At 37.7% G+C, this 19,317-nt stretch overlaps 1 protein-coding gene across 2 annotated transcripts in view; it reads left to right on the forward strand.

The window, feature by feature from the left end:
- The first annotated feature begins 400 nt into the window (after positions 1-400).
- ERC2 (ELKS/RAB6-interacting/CAST family member 2) overlaps positions 401-19,317 on the forward strand; it is a 535,854-nt gene continuing 516,937 nt past the window's right edge. For both annotated transcript variants that reach the window (XM_064453879.1, XM_064453878.1), the window contains exons 1-2: positions 401-1,579; positions 17,449-18,251. In XM_064453879.1, coding sequence (XP_064309949.1) covers positions 17,595-18,251 — 657 coding nt within the window. In that variant the 5' untranslated portion in view covers positions 401-1,579; positions 17,449-17,594. The remainder of the gene's footprint in view (positions 1,580-17,448; positions 18,252-19,317) is intronic.

Below are 19,317 nucleotides of genomic sequence, written 5' to 3' on the forward strand. Positions count from 1 at the left end.
ATTTTTTTTTAAACCATTTTAGGTTGGATAAGAGTGATGCATATGATAAAATCCATGCATATATCCATCAAGGATACGTATATATTTTGGTGAGAGCACTAGAGTAGTAGATGATGGAGAAGGAATATATATTTTTTTATTAGTGTGTGATTGATTTCTAGGCGGCTACCTGCTAAGCCTTGTGATGGATGGATGGGAACCTACTCTCTCAGACGCGAACTGATATTTCCCCTTTGATGGACACACCAACCGACCACTTGCATTGGCAGATACAAGCTCGTTGCAAATAAGCACGGCCAATAAGTGCAGTCAAGAGGAGGGCAAATCCTACTTGACAGGGTTAGTTTTCTGGTTGGCTTTTTAAATCAGTGGTTTCACGTAACTGTTTGTTTGTTTGGGATTTGTTTTTATTCCCTATTCCCGTGCCCCCATCCCCCACGCGCGCCTGCAGGGCGGCCACCTCGTACGCAGCCCCTTCCCGGCAGCTCCCCCGAGCGCAGGCCCTTCTCCCGCTCCCCCTCCTTCGAAGGGCGGGGAAGGGGGGAAGCTCCCCCCCTCCACCAAGTCGCTTCTGCGCTGACACTTCGTTTCCCTGTGGCGAAGTCGAGGACGGAGAAGATCCTCCGTCTCATGCGTGCCCCCACGCCCGCCAGCCTCCTCGCCGCCCTGCTCTGAGGGAAGATGCTGTGGAGAGCCGTTACCGCTCTCCTCCCACCTCAGGAAACCGTAAAACTCCACAGCCTTGATTCAGCTGCTCTCTCCGGGGCACGGAGACACGCCTCCTGCGGCCCGTCGTTTTCCAGCCCCAGCGGCCGGAGGGCGCTTGGGTTCTGTCCTCCCAGTCCCCCTTCTCGTCAGCGAGGAGTGAGGGCGTCCGACCACCCTCCCGGCCCAGCTCCCCCGCGGACGGCTGTGTCAGAGCGGGACGTCCGCCCCCACCTGCGTCTCTGCAGAGACCCCCAAAGAAGTCCCTCTGCTGGGGGATTTCCTTGAATTCTCCTGTGAGGAGAGCGCCCCCCACCACTGCTGGCGCTGCGCGGCCGAACGTCACCCTCCGCCTGCCTCGCTGCGGGCCGACCGTGGTGGCCGTAGCAGCCGCCTGCGAAGCGGAGGGAGGCGGCAGGCTCGGTGCTCTCGGCACTGGCTGCGGGCGGGAAGCCAGCGCCGCCCCGCGCCCCCTCCTCGGCGGGCTGGGCGGGAGCGCCCGAGTTCCCTCCGCTCCGAGGGGGCGGCGGCTGGCGCGTGCCTCCCGCCGCTCGCCCAGGCCGGCGGCCGCTCTCCTCCGCTCCCCTCCGCTCCGCTGGCGTTCCGGGGGTGAGGTTCCCGCACCACCGGCTCCTCCTCGGTGCCCCGCAATATTGCTTGATGGGGTCACGCCGTTTGCCATTTTGCTTTGCTGCTAGTGCTGGCTGGTGTTTTCTTTACCTGTTCTGTGGAAGAGTGAAGGCTCTTGTAGCCTCTGTCCCTCCATGGCCTCATCTGCCTGAGCAGTGCATTGCCCGATTTTTTGCTTTCCCTGGATATGAGGAGGAACAGGTCCCTTTTAGAGTCTATTTTTGCACGCAGGGAGTGTGAAATGGTAAGTTTCTCCAGTTCCCTTAAGGAATATGTTTCTGTGGGAAAAGCTTTGTTACAGTTTCTTGATGTAAGAAACTTTCAGTCTAAGTCTTGGCTTCATGGGTGACTTTGTTAAAGGTTGTGTGCGGGGAAAAAAACTTTCCGCATCTCTTCGGTGCTGTAAAAGAAACCTTTCCGTTACCGTTATTTTTGTTTGAAAGCTCTGTGTAAAACAGTTTTCAAAGATATCAAGGTGAGTTAGCAATTTCACTTTTCCTAGCGGAAACGGGTGGGGGAGGGCTGACTTTGTCCTGTGTGTGAAGGGGACATAACTTCTTCCGAAGGGTTAATGAGATAAGGGCAGTCCCAGAGATTTAAGGCATCACAGCTCAGGTTGAAACTAGGTGTTTAAACTATAGAGCACCTCTGTGCTGTGAAGATCTTCCAGTTAAGAACAGAGAGATTGCTTATTTATTGGTTTTGGTTTTTTTTTTTTTTTTTGTAGTGCTAGTTCATTTGTACTACGTCTTCAAACAGACATCTTTTATTACCACAAAAATTCCAAATGTAAGGGGAAGGAGATAATGTTTTTCTAGTGAAAGAGAAAGCAAGTATGTGAATGTCCTCCTTATCATTCTCTTGGAAATGCCATTTGGGTACTTGAGAGAGTAGATGGTAAAAATACTGACTCCAGAAAACAGTTGCAGTAAATAATTTTGAAGGGTAGTGCTGTGGATTGAAAGGTTGTTTCTGTGTTGGAGAAAGTGTCTTTAGACAGGTTTGGAGGTGACTTCGCTACCATTATCCTTAAATAGCTCCTATTTTAATCTTACCCTGTTTGTGGGGTACTGCGGCTGATATGCTGTCTTCCTGAATGTGGAAGATGATAGAGTCTTATTTTCCTTTCTCACTGTAGCATTGAGATCATGTGCTTTGACTTTCTAATTGTGTGGCTTGCTTTTTTTTTCTTCCTATACCATGAAGATGGTTTTATGAATAGAAAGTGTCTTTTGTCTTGAGCTAAGGTGCATCGCTTTTTTTCCAGTAGGTAGAGGATTCAGTTACTGAAATGGTTTCCCTCCTTCCCAAGCATGAAGGAGAAAGTTGTCACGCAGAGGCATCTCTTGCTCTTTCCTATCCTACGGTGCAAAATGGAGTTCCTTGCCACAGAAATTGTGTGTCTATGGCTTTCCTGAGCATTGACCTCATTTTACTTTCTGCTAGTGTTTGAATTCCTTATTATACTCATTATAGTTATGATACTCTCTCTTGTGGTTAAGCTGCGTTTGGAGGAGACCCATCTCACCACCTCTCATATTTTATGTGTGGCTCTTGAACTACCCTAACCTGCTGGTAGTCAAATTCTGGGTCAAATTCTGATGAAAGGTGGTGTAAGATGTAATTATCCATGTCAGTTGCCCCTCCTATCTCTTGCGTGCTCTGAAGGCTATAGAAAGGTGACAAGGGAAGGGGTGGCCCATATTTGTAGCAGCCAAATACCAAGTGAGCACATTCAGCCATCTTAGAATGTCAGATATCCCTGATATTTAGAGAATTAGCTATGCAGCATGCATGTTTCTGTAAAATAATGCTCAAGGTGATTTTCTTGCTTTAGAAAGATGATTCTTGCAGACCTCTGAAGGATGACTAACAGAAGAGTGGGTTGTTCACCCCTCAAAGAGGGTGAGGCAGCCAGTCTGTGTATCACTTCCAAAGACAACATATGTTGTCCCACCTGTGTCTCGTATGGTGTTTATTATATTTTTATCCACTATGATGCATTTGTTATCTTCTCAGTTTAATTTAATTTGTAAGATGCCTGGGATATATATGGAGATGGTTAGTCAGCTCCACCTAGGAAGAATTACTGTGATACTGATTTTTTTCTTTTGTAATGTGACTGCTCTTTTATTTGTGAGATTACACTTTTTTTCCTTCAGTTTTAGGATTGCTTTAAAATATTTTAGTGATGTAGATTTTAATTTTTGAGTGATCTTATCTGTACTTAGCAATGACAAGGTTGTTTCAACATGTTTATTTTACAACATTAATACCACTTTATATTTTCTACAAAGTCCTGACAAAAGGAAAAGAGTTACTTAAAGCAAAATGAGATTATAATTTCTTTTTGAGGTTCATAGTTGGTCAAGGGAAAGCTCAGAAATGAAATTATCTAAATGATCTGGACAGTGCTGCTTCTTCTAGGTGACAGAAGAAAAGGCAAGGGTGGATCAGCAGAAACATCAGTTAAATCTTTTTCTGGAGCCCTTCACTTTTAATTGGTCATTTTTTTGTTACGTAATGCATTTTATAAACAATCTTTCTGAAATAAAGTGAGATGGGTTTATGTTGATTTGTTACTGCTTGTATATAAGGTGTGACCAAAAAAAAACCCCAAACAATTCCTTGGAGAATGGTTGTGGACTATTTGTGGGGTCCAAGAAAGTTTATGGGCATAGATATCCGATGTTTTTTTGTAAAGAAAATGTAAATAATTTGAATTAACATCTGTTATGTAGTATTTAAGTTGTGTTTTTGCTTTTTTGGCTGTTGGTCCCAGGGTTTTCTTATAATTCACCTAGTGATAGCAGGTTTTGAAATGCCCATCTTTGGAATATCTTAAATAGCCAGATTTTGTTTTGGAGTAGCTATAACAATTAGAAATACCAACCTCATCTCCTTTCAAAGACAGTCTGTGAGGTGCTGAGCTCTGACAAAAGAGAGAATAGTAGCGAAGATGTTTTAGCACTGTTACTGTTAGCACTGTTTACATTACTGTTGCACCGTTTTCGGTCACAGAAACCTGGAATTCCTTCACGATATTAGAAGTATAGACTTTGAGATGGACAGTTTACATGTTTGGAAAGTTGTATATTGCTACGATCTCTTTAACTTGTAATGAGTATAATGAGGGAGAACTGTAGTTTCAGAATTTCTGTTCTTTTAGGATGACAGATGGAATGTGTCTAAGAATTTGAGGTAGACCTCAGAGTTTCAAGTTGTGATCGGATGTGTGGGAGTCTTTGTTTTGGAAGTTTAGCAAAGCCTAAGCTTTTCTGAGAAGTTTTAAGTTTAGGTTTTTGAAAGGGGATATCAGCTTTCTAGACTATCTTAGAAACTCACTCTTGCAGACTGGCATTCACTGGAAGTGCTGCACACTGGTTAACATGGCTTCTTTAATGACCAGTGTACTTTTTATTTATTTGAAGTATCCCACTTTCAACAAATACTGCCGTTTTTTTTAAAAGCTTCTCACTGCTTGTCATGCTTATTATCCTGTCCTTTTAACTGAAGTCACAGTGCAGATGTAGAATCTAGCAGCTAAATTCTACAGAAATGGAAAATTGTGGGAGACTTACTTTAAAGTTAAATCACTTTAAAAAAAATATCAAATTGTGTGGGAAATGATGGTGAGAGGAGTGAAAAGATCAGTGAAAGATAAACGGTATAGGTATGTGTGAAACTGATGTGCTGTAGTTACTGGGATAACTGGAGTTGAGGTGGGAAGTCACTAAAGAAAGTAGCAATGTCTGTAATGGTTGCCTTGCTGGATATAATGTTAATAAACACAATTTATTTCTAAGGAAGTGAAAGAAGTGTAACAAAAGTCTATGCCATTCCTGAATTTAGTCCAACAGGTCACATGTTGCACAGAGCGTTGGTAGTATGTGGGACAGTTTCCCTCCAAGTAAATAGATCACTTGGGATGAATGCTGATTTATTGGCCTGTTCTACTGTTCTGCTGACTTTGAGAGGCTAACAAAACACATTTTGGTGACTTCTTTCCAATTCCTAATGGAGGTTTACTGTGTCCGTACTCATGGCATCCATTTGGATTGTCTCATTGCAAAAATAACAAACTGAATGGACTTGGAGACCACAGTACTTGAATTCTCAGGAACTGATTTATCTTTGTCAAATATGAGTTGAATCCTGTTGGAGATTGTGCTGATGCTTCTTCAGTTTCCAATACTACTAACTAAGCACTTTATGGTCAGTAGAATTAATTTACAGGTAATCTGCTAAGATACGTTTCATTATGTCTGTGGTATGTCCAGTGACTGAATCCTTAATAACTTTATAAAACAGCATAGAAATAACACGTTTTGTTTCTGTGAGTGTGGACTTTGACTTGAACCGTTTTCTGTAGTGCATTATTTTCCTCAAAATATTTTGTTGTTGAAATACAGCTCTTACTGCTTACGTTCTTTGAACAATTTCTGTTGACCGATATCAAATAATGGTGCAACAAATGGGTACTCTCAGGTGCTTCTCTGGGAGACAGTTTGCCGTGTAAAGCATGTTCAATTTTCATGGCTAAGTATTGGCAGTCATGATGTACCCTGGTTTTCATTTATATATCTTTTTCACAGACGTCATTTGAAATCTGCTTAGATAATTTTTTTTTCCTTAAGGAAAACAGTTACAAAAATGTCTGTCATCAATGTCAAGTATTTGTGTCGGATGCCTGTAAGGACTTACACGTGTGAGCTGGCATGATTACACTCAGCTAAGATGGGTCCAGTGTCAGTGCAAAGGTGCAAGATGGGGTTGTGCTATGAAGTTGTTAAAAACCAACAACTAGGTGGCTGGGGGACTCTTTATTTCAACCTTCTCTGTGAATAAATAAATAAATAAGGTAATTCCAGAAGTGCAGTGCCTTCTAATTCTTCCAGGGGCTGATTCTATGCTGAACTGGGAGGTAATCTGTTAGATCGCTTGCATCACTTACAGAGCCTGTAAGTTCTTTGGAGAACTTTGCTCTAATGTGGCTGAGGGACAGTCAGTTTCTTTTTTTGGCACGCTCCTAAAACATGTGCATGCCCTTATACCCTATTGAAGGGGACAGAGAGGAGAGATGTTCAGCTTGTTTTTGAATTCTGACGGCTTCAAAGCATGCTGAATGCACAAATGTAAGCTTTTTGTTTTATAATTTGAGTATGTATGTTGCTACTTCTGAATCCAAGAAATGTAAAATGCACAGTGGATATTTAGGCTTGCTGAATCGTAATATCCCAACGTTTAAGTATACTAAGAAAATTATGGAAGTGATGCAGATAGTCTTAATAGCCAATCCTGTGACTATTCTTTTGCTTTCTTATGAGAATGGAAGTTTTGTAGCAAAAAAGAAAAATATAGCTTTATCCTGCAAATGTGTAAATCTGTGTTTAATAACATTCATGTGAGTAGCCTTAGTGAATTCAGTTTAAAATAATCCATTGTATAGAAGTATCTCTGATTATTTCTAAGATAGACTTACAAGTTTTAAATACATCTTAAAATGAGAAGTGTTACATTGCTGTAAATGACAATATTCTTAAACATACTTAATGCAAAAATAGACAAATTTACAGGTGTAATTATAAATCTGGACAATTTCCTTTTACATTATTTTCGGTTTTCAGGTTTTATTCTTAAAATAAATAATTGCAGTCCTTAAAGTAGGTTTAATATATGTATGCATTATCAGGTAAACAGCCTAATATTTCAAAGACTATTGGTATGAATGTTGACAATATAAATGTTTGCTGTTGCATGAACATGTGTTACAAGGTTTTTGGTATTCTACCTTTTGGCCTTATTTGAAAAACATTGTTTATTTTGGCATTATCAAAACATGCCTAATCCATCAGAACTCTTCCTATTGTAGGCATAATTTATAAGGAAATATGTTTAATACCATGATATTTTCCTTTTGTCATTCCTGAGCATTTAACTGACTCTATTCTGTGTCTTTTATTGTTAATCTCTTATAACATTATTTACTACTATGTATAGCAAGGGTAAAGAAAGATACTAGGTGCCACACAGAGTGTTTACAAAAGCTTTCAGTTTATAGCAATGTTTTTAGTATAAACACACATATATAAAAACATTTAAAACATATTTTTATACAGTATAACTTTTATGAACCTCTTATTTGTATTACTTTTGAAGATCAAAGTCATCTTTTCAATACCTGAGTTCTGAGAGCTCTTTCTGCAAGATCTAAAACGTCACAAGAGTTTTCCATATTGGTTCCTCATTCCCAAATTTTTTGAGTCATCCTTAACCTATCTTCCCTTCTTGCATGATCATATAACAGTTGATGTAACAAACTTCTGCAATATTAGTTTTCGTAAGAAAGACAATGGGCTCTGTTAGTCCAGAGTATGTGGATGGAAAAAATAAATGAACACAATTATCCTGTAAGAAAAATTAAAGTTTCTATCAGAATCACAACTCAGTGTCGTTAGCATGCATACAATTTAAAGAATTATTTTTTTGTTTTAATTAGATCCTTACCTTCCTCACATTTGATTGGAGAATTTGGACCATAATTTGCTTTGTTAAGGGTTCAGTTTTCCATGCTTATAAACAAGGCAGTAGAAGTGTGGACTAGATGATAAATTAGCGATATGAAGTTGCAAACGTGAATTAACTTGTTTCAGTTTTTTTTGTATGCAACTTGAATGCTCCATGGTCAAGGAAAATTAGGTTGCAGCTAAGACAAGGAAGCTGGGCTATTTAAATAATAATATAGATGTATTATTTTTTCCTTAAAATTTTTGTTAGTTTATTTCCTTTACTGGACTATTTACCTTTTAAAATAAGTATTTAAAAATGGAAATTCAAGCTAAATTATGTCCTGATTTGTCTCTTTACATATGTTTATAATGAAATATGTGTAGTATTGCTAAAAATATTGGTCTTTTTAATACATCTGGAACCGTCTCTTGTGTCCCTCTTGACGTTACAGGTGCCCTGTAAAAAAGCTTCAAAAATCAGGCTTTTGTCCTTATTAAGTATAAATGAGAACTAACATACATATTGCTTAAAAAGGGAAGAAAGGTGGCATTTTTGCCATTTTAAAATTAGAAACAACAGAAAGAATAAGACTGGTTTTCCAGTTTTTGCTAAGAAACTTCCAGGTTGTCTTGGATCAGGCTTGTTTTTAAACTGTAACTTCCCGTTTGATATAGAAAGGTAAGTCAGTCTGTAATAAAGGCAGTGTTTTTGTAAATTCTCAAATAGTCATTCAAGTTAGGTAAATTTTGGCAAAAGCAAAGCAAAACTGTGCTAATCATTAGGCATAATTTTTAAGTTACCCTGAAGAATGGTGTATACTTCTACATTTTAATATTTTTCTCCAAAAGAGACGATTTTAGTAAAAATTTAAGCCATTTAATTTTTTTAATTGTTGTTGTTTATTAGTAATTGAACTAAAAATTACTGTTTGCCTGCCTAACCAGGTGCCTTAGAATAATCTTCCCCAAAAGCCTGGAATTCATAAATGCAGGCTTGCATTGATAAATGAGATTTCTTATTGAGAAAGAAATAAGAGCAAGTGATTAACAATTGTAGGATGGAAGGTGCAATGAATACAGTCTAGGACAAAACAATGGCACAGTGAGCTCAGGACAGTGAATTTGATCGACTAAAACTGGGGTGTTTTACCCTGCATCTTTGAAACTTTGCTTCTGACAACACTGTTAATGCTGGTGCTTAATACTTTAAACAAAGGATGATGCTAAACATTGGAAGATAATTTTGGGGGCAGGCTGTACTTGGTTTTGCTTGCCCAGAACTGGCAGATACACTGCCCTATAGTTTTTTGTAAAGATACAGTGTGTTCCCTGGCAAAACCAATGAAAAGTAGATGTGATCATTCTGCCACTGCATGGCTATAGAAGCCTTTTTTTTTTTTTTTTCTTTTTGGACGATCTATCATCAGGTCTTTAATATTTGATTCAACATAAGAAAAATAAAATTAAAATCTTAAATTGCTCACCTCCTTTAATCATCTTAGAAACCCAGGGAGGCTTTCTTTGTCACATGTAGGAGTGCAGGGAAGAATTCTTTTAGTAGAAGTGTTAGAGAGAAAATGTTAAGAATTAGTGTTTGGACAGCAAAGAGAGACCTAAGTTAAATTAGTGGAGGTGTCAGTTGATGAAGTTTAAATATTACTTTGATTTAAAGCCCATTTCTAATTAATATTATGCTTTAGAAATGTTTTTAAAAAATTACAATATCTCTAACATTGTAATAAAGAGAAAAAGCCAGTGCATTGAAAACATGTTCCTCTACTGAACACTAGCCTTATTTTAAAACTGTGAAACTTGTGTAAAGGAGAGTTAAAAAGATATTATTGACTCTTCATGTAAATATACTTGAGAGTAATATAACTGACAGTCCTGATTATTCAGTTTTCAAGATTTTTAATACTGCGTTTTGAGCAAATATTTCCATTGCTGGAGTTTTCTGATGGCATGATAAGTATTAATTGCTGTCACTGCACCTGACGACATTAGAATGCCTGACAACTTTATTTTCCATGTATGTCATTAGATGCATATTCAGCAGCCATTCCTACTTTCTCCTTCATATACTGTTTCTTTTGTATGAAATAGAAATGAAAGGCAGGCAGGTGTGATGAGCTATTCCTGTGCGATGGTTAAGTGCCAGTTCTTTCATTTAGCATTGATGGGAGTTCAGGGACATCACCAACTTGCAAAAGCAAAACAGACTTTGAAACTAAGCTTATACACAACTACATATGTACTATTTTTATAACTAGCTACTAGAGAAAGTAGATAAATTAATGCTTATTGACAAGTAAAAATACATTTATTGTGCAGACTGCAGTAAAACTTATCTACATTAGAAATGCAGATTCAGGACACTCTAAGGAACCTAAATGATGGTGTTGCTTTTAACATTGTCATGTATATTTAGTTTTTCAAACTTCTAAGAAATAGTAGGAAGAAATGGGTGATTTTCTTCTTACGATTAAGAGTGGGGGGGCAGAAATAAGTAATTTGATCAGTCTGATAGTGGTAAGTAGGAAAAAAGAATACTTTGCTCTTAACAAAAGCAATGCAGGACTTGTACTAACCCCATATGAATCAGCATTTCATTATTTTTTTTGTCACTTTATTAAAATAAGGCATGCTGTGCTGCTCAGGTTAACGAAGAAATAGATTTTGGTTCTCTGTACCTAGTTTGCATCAGCTTTTTTTTTTTTTAAAAATCAGCGCAGAAAACATGCAAAGAAAAGAATCTTTTTTATGAGGATGTGTTGAGCCACTGTTAAAGCAGTCAAAACCCAAGGTAAAACAAAAGATTATGCCAGAAATATTTCTGTCTGTGGTCGCTACTTTAAATACGTGTGCATCCATGGGCTTGTGCGTACAGTGATAGTTATTGTTGTGATAAGAGAGTATTTAAATGATACCTTTATTTAAAAAAGAATTCTTATTCTTTGCCAGGATGTGTGTTTATGGAACAGAACTTTTTCTGTGAATCTCCTTCCTTTTGTGGTGTCTCAAAATACAGGGAAGATGAGTCCTGGTAGAGAATATAAGAGATGATGTAGAAACTAATACTCTGATTTATTCTATTTTGTTGCTTTTTGTTTATGTTTGGGGAGCTGTATGGTACTAAATAGTTTTAGACAGTTTGGAAGACATTGAGTATTTTAAAAATCAGGTTGGTAATTTCTGCACTTAGCTGTCACTATATGTTATTTAGGGAGGATAGCTGTAAGGAAAGGGTTCCTTTAAAGTGTGTGGTAGTATTACAAATATTTGAGCTCTTGGCTGAATGTTAATATTGGCAAGTAGTTGTGCAAAGCTATTAAGTATTTGGCTAATATCCAAACTGACCGCTGACTGGGAGATTCTGGCCAGAGGAGGAGACACAGGAAGTCTAAATTGGGCCTGAGCTTTCTAAGCATAACTGTAATTTTTTTTTTCCCTACCCCTGCCCCCATCTGTATTTTGGTGTCTGTTCTGGCCCCACTATGTCTGCCTGCGAAGATGGTGTTAAATGGTCAGCACCTGAGATATATTGACAGAATGTCAGAAAGTAGCTCTGTGTTCAAATATTAGTTTACTGTTTCCTTATCATCAACTGATATGCTGACCCTTATGAAAGTAATAGCGTGCCCTAGTCTGAGAAAAAAAAAAAACCAAGCAGAGAGGAAAAAAACCTAAAAAACAAAACAAAAAAACCCAACAGAAAAACAAAACCCCAAACCCCCAAAAAACAGAAGGAAGAAAGAAATCAAGTCTCTTTATCCTTCACTAAAAATGTTGGGCTGCTTTTAGTGATAAGAAGGATGATTTCTGTACAGTTAAGATGATAATTTAGATTTAGTAGCGTCATGGTTTTAGCACTTCCTGAGCATAGTCTGAATATTTGCTCATATTACGTTTTCTGTCATGGGAATATTCCATGAGGAAAGGTTTGCTACATTTTGTTGTCTTTGGCCCTATATCTAGTTACAGGACTTTTTTTCTACATTTCTTGGTGTTTTCCAGTGTAGTGTGATTTGGTAACTTTTATCAATAAAGTTGTTAAATCTGCTGTGGAATTAGCCACACTGCATGCTGTCTTTCACCTGCTTGTTAGTGAAACCTCTAACAAACTGGTGAGAACTCTGCATGCACTGTGGCTACATGCAGAATTGGTAGCAAAATTCAAATTGTTACTTTTATTTTAATGTTTTGGAATACTTGATCTGAGACTGCCGGGATGCTTAGGCCCAAACATTTTACAGGAGAGACAATGGAAGGTAACAACATATTGTGCATTTTCTAAACTGAATGAAGAATTTCATAATTTCATTAAAGTTTAGTCAGACACCATGGGCTTTTGTCTAGCAAGATCTAGTTTCCATTTTTTTCTAAACCATCAGGATTCATAGAGCTCAGGAAATGGGCAAAATAGCCCCCAGTCTGTTCTGAGGCTGAACTACAATGCCTCTGTGCAATTATTTTGGACTTGTTATGAAAAGATTGTCAGACACAATGCAGAAAATTCTCACTTGCTTTGAACTTGGTTACACTGATTTGTTTAAATAGCTTAACAGAATTAATAAGATTGCTTTTTTGGGGGGACTGGGCGTGGGGTAAGAGTATGTAACTGGTGAAAACCAGAAATTATGGGGTTCTGTGAAGACAGTATTTCAAGGAAATTTTGTAATTATGTAAAATGTCGAAGTAATGCATTTTGAAAGTAAATTGAGCGAGACAGACCTTCCATTAGCATTGTATTAGAATCCTATGTTTTAAGTATCTATAAAAATAGTTAAAAGGCAAATAAAATGCAGTGTCAGAGACTTATGTGATGTGGATAATGTGAACCCATGATGATATTGTCTGCAGAGTGCAGGTGGTGAGATAGAAACATGGAAATAAGCTAAGCCAAAGTTAGAACAGCAACCAGGAAGGATTTTAACATGAAATAGACTATTTCTTATTTGCTGGGAGTTTCAAGGCTGATGGGCATGGCTGGGGGGAAGTGTCTGCCCACCCTTGCCTCTCACCATTCCCGAGAATGCATGCTTAATTTTCTGACTCTTTCTGTATAATTTTGCTTGCAATGCAAAATATTAATGTCACCATTATAGTGGTTAGCTTTTAAGTCATGCATTATGTACATTAACATATTTTTTAAAGTAAGAAAATATTAAGATGAGTAAATAAACATCTGTTTTTTTTCTCGTACTCTTAAGCTGATTTGGATTTTAAAACTCAAAATAACATTTTATGGGAAAATGAATGCAGTGGGTCTGCAGCCTCTCCCAGACCAGACTGAATGGATCTGTGTGTCTTTTTGTCTTGGAGCAGTTCTTAGGGGGTTATAACCTTCATGAGTTGTATTGGAGCTCCTTTGTGCATGCTACTGCAACATCAGAAGCTTTTGGGCTTCTGTCAGAAGGGAGGATCAGCCTCTTTGGTTGTGGGTACACTGTTCTTGTCTATACAGCTCTCCCATCCTCCCCATAATATATGAAATTCTTACGTTTCTGCTTGATTCCATTTATCTTTCTCTCCACCCCTTATACTATCGTGCATAAGGGTTATGCTTTAGTTCAGCAAAACAATCCTTGAAATATTGGGTGAAAAATGATTGCTTTGGAGTAACAATTTCCCCCCCTAAATTAAAATAGCAATATAAAATAATTTAGTTTTCAAGATAATTTTCTATATCTTGCCTGCCCACTAGTTCAGCTAGAACAGCTCTGTGCCAGGAGGTTCTATGGGAGATGGAGAAGGGTTCTCCTCTCTTTCTTTTTTTTTTTTTCCAGCCGGATGATGGTCTGCATGGCAACTGTTGAGGCCCTGAGGCTGATAGTGTTTCTTCATTCCTCCACTTCCTGATGTGTTGAGACACACAGTAAATCTTCCTGAAGCTAGGAAGGCTCTGTGTATAAGCAGTAAAGAGTAGAAAATGATGTAGGTGCTTTTCTCCCTTCTTCCATAAAGCAGTGGTCTGTGGCTTCTACTGTGTCTGAAACATTTCACAGCCATAAAGGAAGGCTCAGGATTTACCCTTAAGTTGTATACACTTCCAAAACGCACGCTTTTATATGCTTTTCTTTTTCCAAGCTGTTTGCAAGAAAGCCAGTCTGAATAATTCAGGTTGTAGTAGGTAATGAATTGCAAATGAAAATAAACTCAAAGAATTTATTTAAATCAGGATTTTCATCTTTTTGTCAGTGAGGTATCCTTAGTAGTCCATGAAAGTAAGAAAAACAAGCATATTGTCAGTGTGCTTCCACTTTCTACATAGAGGTCTCCATCTTGATTATAGTATTTTTAGGGGGGGGAATAAAAATATTATTTGAAAATGCTGTGGAGGTAGTAACATTTCTTTGGCTGGTGGTGTTCTCTTCTCCTGTTATGTTCAGAATTTTCACAGGCATATGAAAGTTACAATGTTACATCAGTATGCGAACGTTTTTATTAAAGTAAAGGAGTAGTCCAGAGAGAAGTTAGCCTCCCTTTGGATGAGGGATGATTCTTCCCTTTTTTAGTAGGGCTCAATGCTAAGTATTGGAGTGCTAAGCAAGTTAAGTGTTCTCTGCTTTGCGATGACAACTCAAAACTTAACACAAGTAGAGAAAAGGAGACAGACCACAACTAATCGTCTAAAAGGCAAAACAACTACCTAAAAATACGTATCAGAGGCATAAACAAAAGGCTAAGTAGGATATTAAGTGACTCAAAGGAAGAAGCATAACTATCAAACTGTGGCAATGGAAAGGAAAAATAGGATTGTTATGATGTAAGGGTATCCTATACTTATATTTTTGAGGATCAACAAATCTGAACCTACCTCCACCATGTATCAGGTTTGCTGTATCTAAAAATATTTGATTGTATCCAGTTTCAATTGACATTGACAGTTTATGCTAGCAATCTTACTTTTTTTTACTAGGCCAGAATTTTTTTTTTTGTGGAGAGAATTGTATCTGTCTAGAAGACAGTTGCTCAGGATCTGCTGTGAGCCAGTGGAAGGAAAATGATCTTCAGCTCTGATCTCATGTGAGATCCTCTTTGAAGGAGCTACAGAACTTTTTCAGGAAACTAGAAATATGTAGGGACAGATTTCTCAGAGTGCATTATGTGTGATGTAACTTGGACAGAGGATGGTGCAGCCACTTGAGAATTAGGATAAGCAGTTACGTTGCCCCCAGTCACCATGAGATACAGGTTTTGTTGATCAATGCATTGAAGTTGAGATGGTAGAAAAGCTGCACCAGTTTTTTTGTGTAACAAGCTGTGGGTCATCTCTTGAGTGCTGTATGACAACCGAAGAGGGGGGCAGATTTGGATACTCATGGTAACATGTCCAAGTTCGGAAACGCAAATCAGCAAGTTACGTTCCTTTAAGTCTGTGCCTTGGGGCTGAATTCTGGAAGCTTTAAGAGGTTTTCAGGGCTCAAGAAGCTGGATCGGGCTTTTGCCTCTAGAATTAAAAATATTCATGTTGTTTTGAGTTATGTGATCCTGAAGTAGGAAACAGTTGCTAGAATGTAATTTTATATCTCTGTCTTCCTAAATGGTTATACTACATTTTCTCATTGAAGTAGGTACCCCTGCTTTGCTTTATGCATTGCCAAATTGTTTGGACGTGGCAGAAAGTGCCATCGTGTGTAGCTGAGCTGTTAGTGCATGGCAAAAAGTGGTAATGTTTTATGACAGAATTACTGGTCTGGTTAATATAGTTTGTGTGGAACAATGTTATGTTAGCTTGTTTGATCTGCTCTGCCAAGGGCAATGTTTGCATTGAAATGAAATACTTATAATGGAGCAGCCTGGGTGTGGTAACAGAGTTCAGTGTTCCAAAATTATCAATGTTGAATAAATACCATACTTATATTGTCCAACACCCATAGTGTCATTGTCATCAACATTTCGGTGTAGTGTAGTGCTGTGCCTTCCACTTCTGAATCTTGTGACTCTTGACACAAGAGTCCTGTGACCTCTCAGTAAAGAGGTGAAAATTCACAGGAATGGCCACTGTTGTATAATAGTAGTTGAAATAAGATGAACAAATTGGAACATCTCAGCTAATTCAGATGGATACTTGTAATTCACATGAAAGAAAAATGCTTTAGACTATGTTAGCTGTTAAACTTTATGAAAATGTAGCATATACCGAGCAATTCTTAGAATTCATATAAGCCATGTGGTAACACTTGAGTGGGATAATGAGGGGTCAGTGCAGAACGCAGCATGCTTCTTTTTTGCTGACATAATTAGTATCCGTAATGTTTTATGCAGATATCGTTGTTGAGGATTTAATATATTGGAGCTTATTAATAAATATGACATCAAATCATCCTTCAGCCTGCCCCTGCATCAACACTTTTTTTCACAGCAAATGTAGAACAGATCTTTTAAAACACTGGAAAATAATGTATCTACAGATAATGAGGATGCCTTGAGGGTATGGTTAAAGATGACTGGATTTGACTGAATCCAGCTTTTGTTCTTACTCTAGTTACCTTTGAAATAAATGGTGCTAGTTGTGGTTTATGACTGCCAATTTAATTAGTACCACAAATTTATTTAAATGGTCAGATTTGTTTAAAAAAAAAAAAAATAAATCAGTGGACCTACCTAATCCTAGAGTCCTATTATATGGATATATTTATGCTATTTAAAGTTAATAAATTTACTTGAAAGTTGGGAAATATGTAATGATGGTATTAAAGAATCTGAAAACAGATCATTGGTCCATACTTATCTGTTTGGGTAAATAAATTAGGAGGGTAGTTCTATCAAAGTAACAATATGATAAGCATAGGGGAAAAAAAAAAGAAAATTGTATTTCACAGCACTACTTTTCTAAAGGAAAACCTAGATTATTGTCATGCAACCTTTTTCTGAGAAGCTAATTAACAACAAATATTAGCAAGCTAGTACTTCATTGAACAAAAAAATACTGTGTTGTAGTACATTATAATTCTTTAGAAGGAAATATTAACTCAAATTAGCTTAGTTTTATTGTTAACTTTTCTTACGAAAGTGTGTTTGTACTGGTTACAGCTGAACTATTAGAAACACTGTTCCTTCATCCTCTTTCCTGTCCAAATACCTCTTTGTTAATCCAAACAAAAATTAAAACCCTTGGATATTTCCTTGTTCTGTTTTAATTAATCTAATATTACTAGAGAATATATAGAACTGCTGAATTGCTACTTTTATACTGTCTTTTGAAAATGTAATATCTTAGTTTGGGTAGTTCTTAATGTCAACAACAGCTATGTTTTTTTCCTTTATACAAATCCACATGGTCAGTCATTTAAGACTATTAGCATATCAGCTGGTTTTGGGCCCATGGTATTTATTGCAACATAAAACTTGTTAAACTAAGTCAAAATATCAGGATATTTTCTAGCAAGAAAGAAATTAGCAGTTTTTTCTTCTGAATGAGATGAGTTTGAAAATGCATTTATAACCTAGTCATCCTAAATACAAAATCTATAGTAAATTTTATTTTTAAAGTCATTACTCTAGGAAGTTAGTTACTTTATTTTCTGATATATGCTGATTACTTGTAAACTTATTTTCCAAGATTAAAATTTACTTAATTTTATAATATCTTTGTTTTCAGGTCTCTGACTTTGGAGGAACAATACATTTTTGCCTACTGGAAGAATGCAGTGAAACTGCCAATATTTCTAGCTGGAATTCCAAATTTAAAACTCAACTTTAGTGTTACTAATTTCTTACTAAATAGTACCTCATAGTAGAATAAAAATGTATGGAAGTGCAAGAACAATCGGCAATTTAGAAGGAAGTCCCTCCAGGTCTCCTCGCTTGCCAAGATCTCCTCGTCTGGGCCATAGGCGAACAAATAGTGGAGGAGGAGGAGGAACAGGTAAGACGTTATCAATGGAGAACATCCAGTCCCTTAATGCAGCCTATGCAACATCTGGACCAATGTATCTGAGTGACCATGAAGGTGTAGCTTCTACTACTTTCCCAAAGGGCACAATGACTCTTGGAAGGGCTACAAATCGAGCTGTGTATGGAGGTCGAGTCACAGCTATGGGGAGCAGTCCTAATATTGCGTCAGCTGGACTTTCACACACAGATGTCCTTTCTTATGCTGATCAGCATGGAGGTCTGACCACATCTTCACACCATCACCACCATCAGGTTCCTTCTATGTTGAGACAGGTTAGAGATAGTACCATGTTAGACCTGCAGGCTCAGCTTAAGGAACTACAGAGGGAGAATGATCTTCTCAGAAAAGAACTAGACATTAAGGACAGCAAGCTGGGATCCTCCATGAATAGCATTAAAACTTTCTGGAGTCCTGAGCTAAAGAAAGAAAGAGTATTGAGGAAAGAAGAAGCTGCCAGAATGTCAGTTCTTAAAGAACAAATGAGAGTTTCCCATGAAGAAAATCAGGTAAGTAATTCTAAAAGTTTCTTTCTGTTGATTTACAGCTAAGTACTTGATGTCTTCCTTGTGGTACTCTATCCTATGCTGGAACAAGTCTGACATTTACAGCAAGAACTGTACGTCTTGATCAATCTACCTCTGGCTGCTAAACAATAAGAAAGCACAATAATAATCTGAATGCAGGTTATGATTTCCTTCATGCAGCACTCTTTCCCATTGTAGCTGAAGAGAATGATTCTTTCTCACCACCACCTTTTAGATTTTGAGACTTTCTTTAGTGCTTTTTTCCCAGCAACAGTCTAAATACACGCAGCAACCTTTTCTGAAGAGGTAAATGAGCCACTTCTGTAAAGTATAAATCAGCATCCAGAGGCATATTCTGTATGAGCTGTATAGGGATTTACCTGCTCAATTTTTTTAAAGTTAAATGAAGATATGATATTAAACCTCCATATGCAACCTTCTGTAATTCTACATTACAGCATGAAGTTCAAGTTGTGTTTTCAGCAACACTTCAGAGACCTGCCACTTAGAAAAAGCATCTTGTAAATATGTATTTAAAATAATTCTATTCGCAACATAATATTCTTTCTGAAAGTTATAAAAAGATTAAAGTGTTTTAATCTGCATGAATAAAGCTATATGGTCAAGCTTTGAGACTCTCTGCTATTTCACAAAGCTGTACAAAGCAGTCACAGAATAGATCAAAATTCTTGTATTGCTGTCTCTACACAGTTTTTTGCTGTCTTATTTTAAAGCTGCTCCTTTTTAGACCATCTGTTAGCTTTCCCCAGACAAAACCACAATCCTGTGTTTCTCTCACTTCCAGATTCCCAATCTAAACTTCTTCGCTGACAGGCAGCAACAACTGAAATTTTTAATTTACTTCTGAGTTTGTGATCATCTGTACTTCTCACCAAACTTTCCACCTCTTAGGCATGTCACGAGCCTAAAGTTCTGTGGAATTAACAAGCCTGATACCAGTTACTTCACTGGGAAACTGACTGGGTGTTGATCAGGAATTCACTTGATCAGTGAATTAATTTATTATTTTCTTGTATAACCTGTGTAT

This window comes from Phalacrocorax carbo, chromosome 6 (assembly GCF_963921805.1).
Source record: "Phalacrocorax carbo chromosome 6, bPhaCar2.1, whole genome shotgun sequence".
NCBI lineage: Eukaryota > Metazoa > Chordata > Aves > Suliformes > Phalacrocoracidae > Phalacrocorax > Phalacrocorax carbo.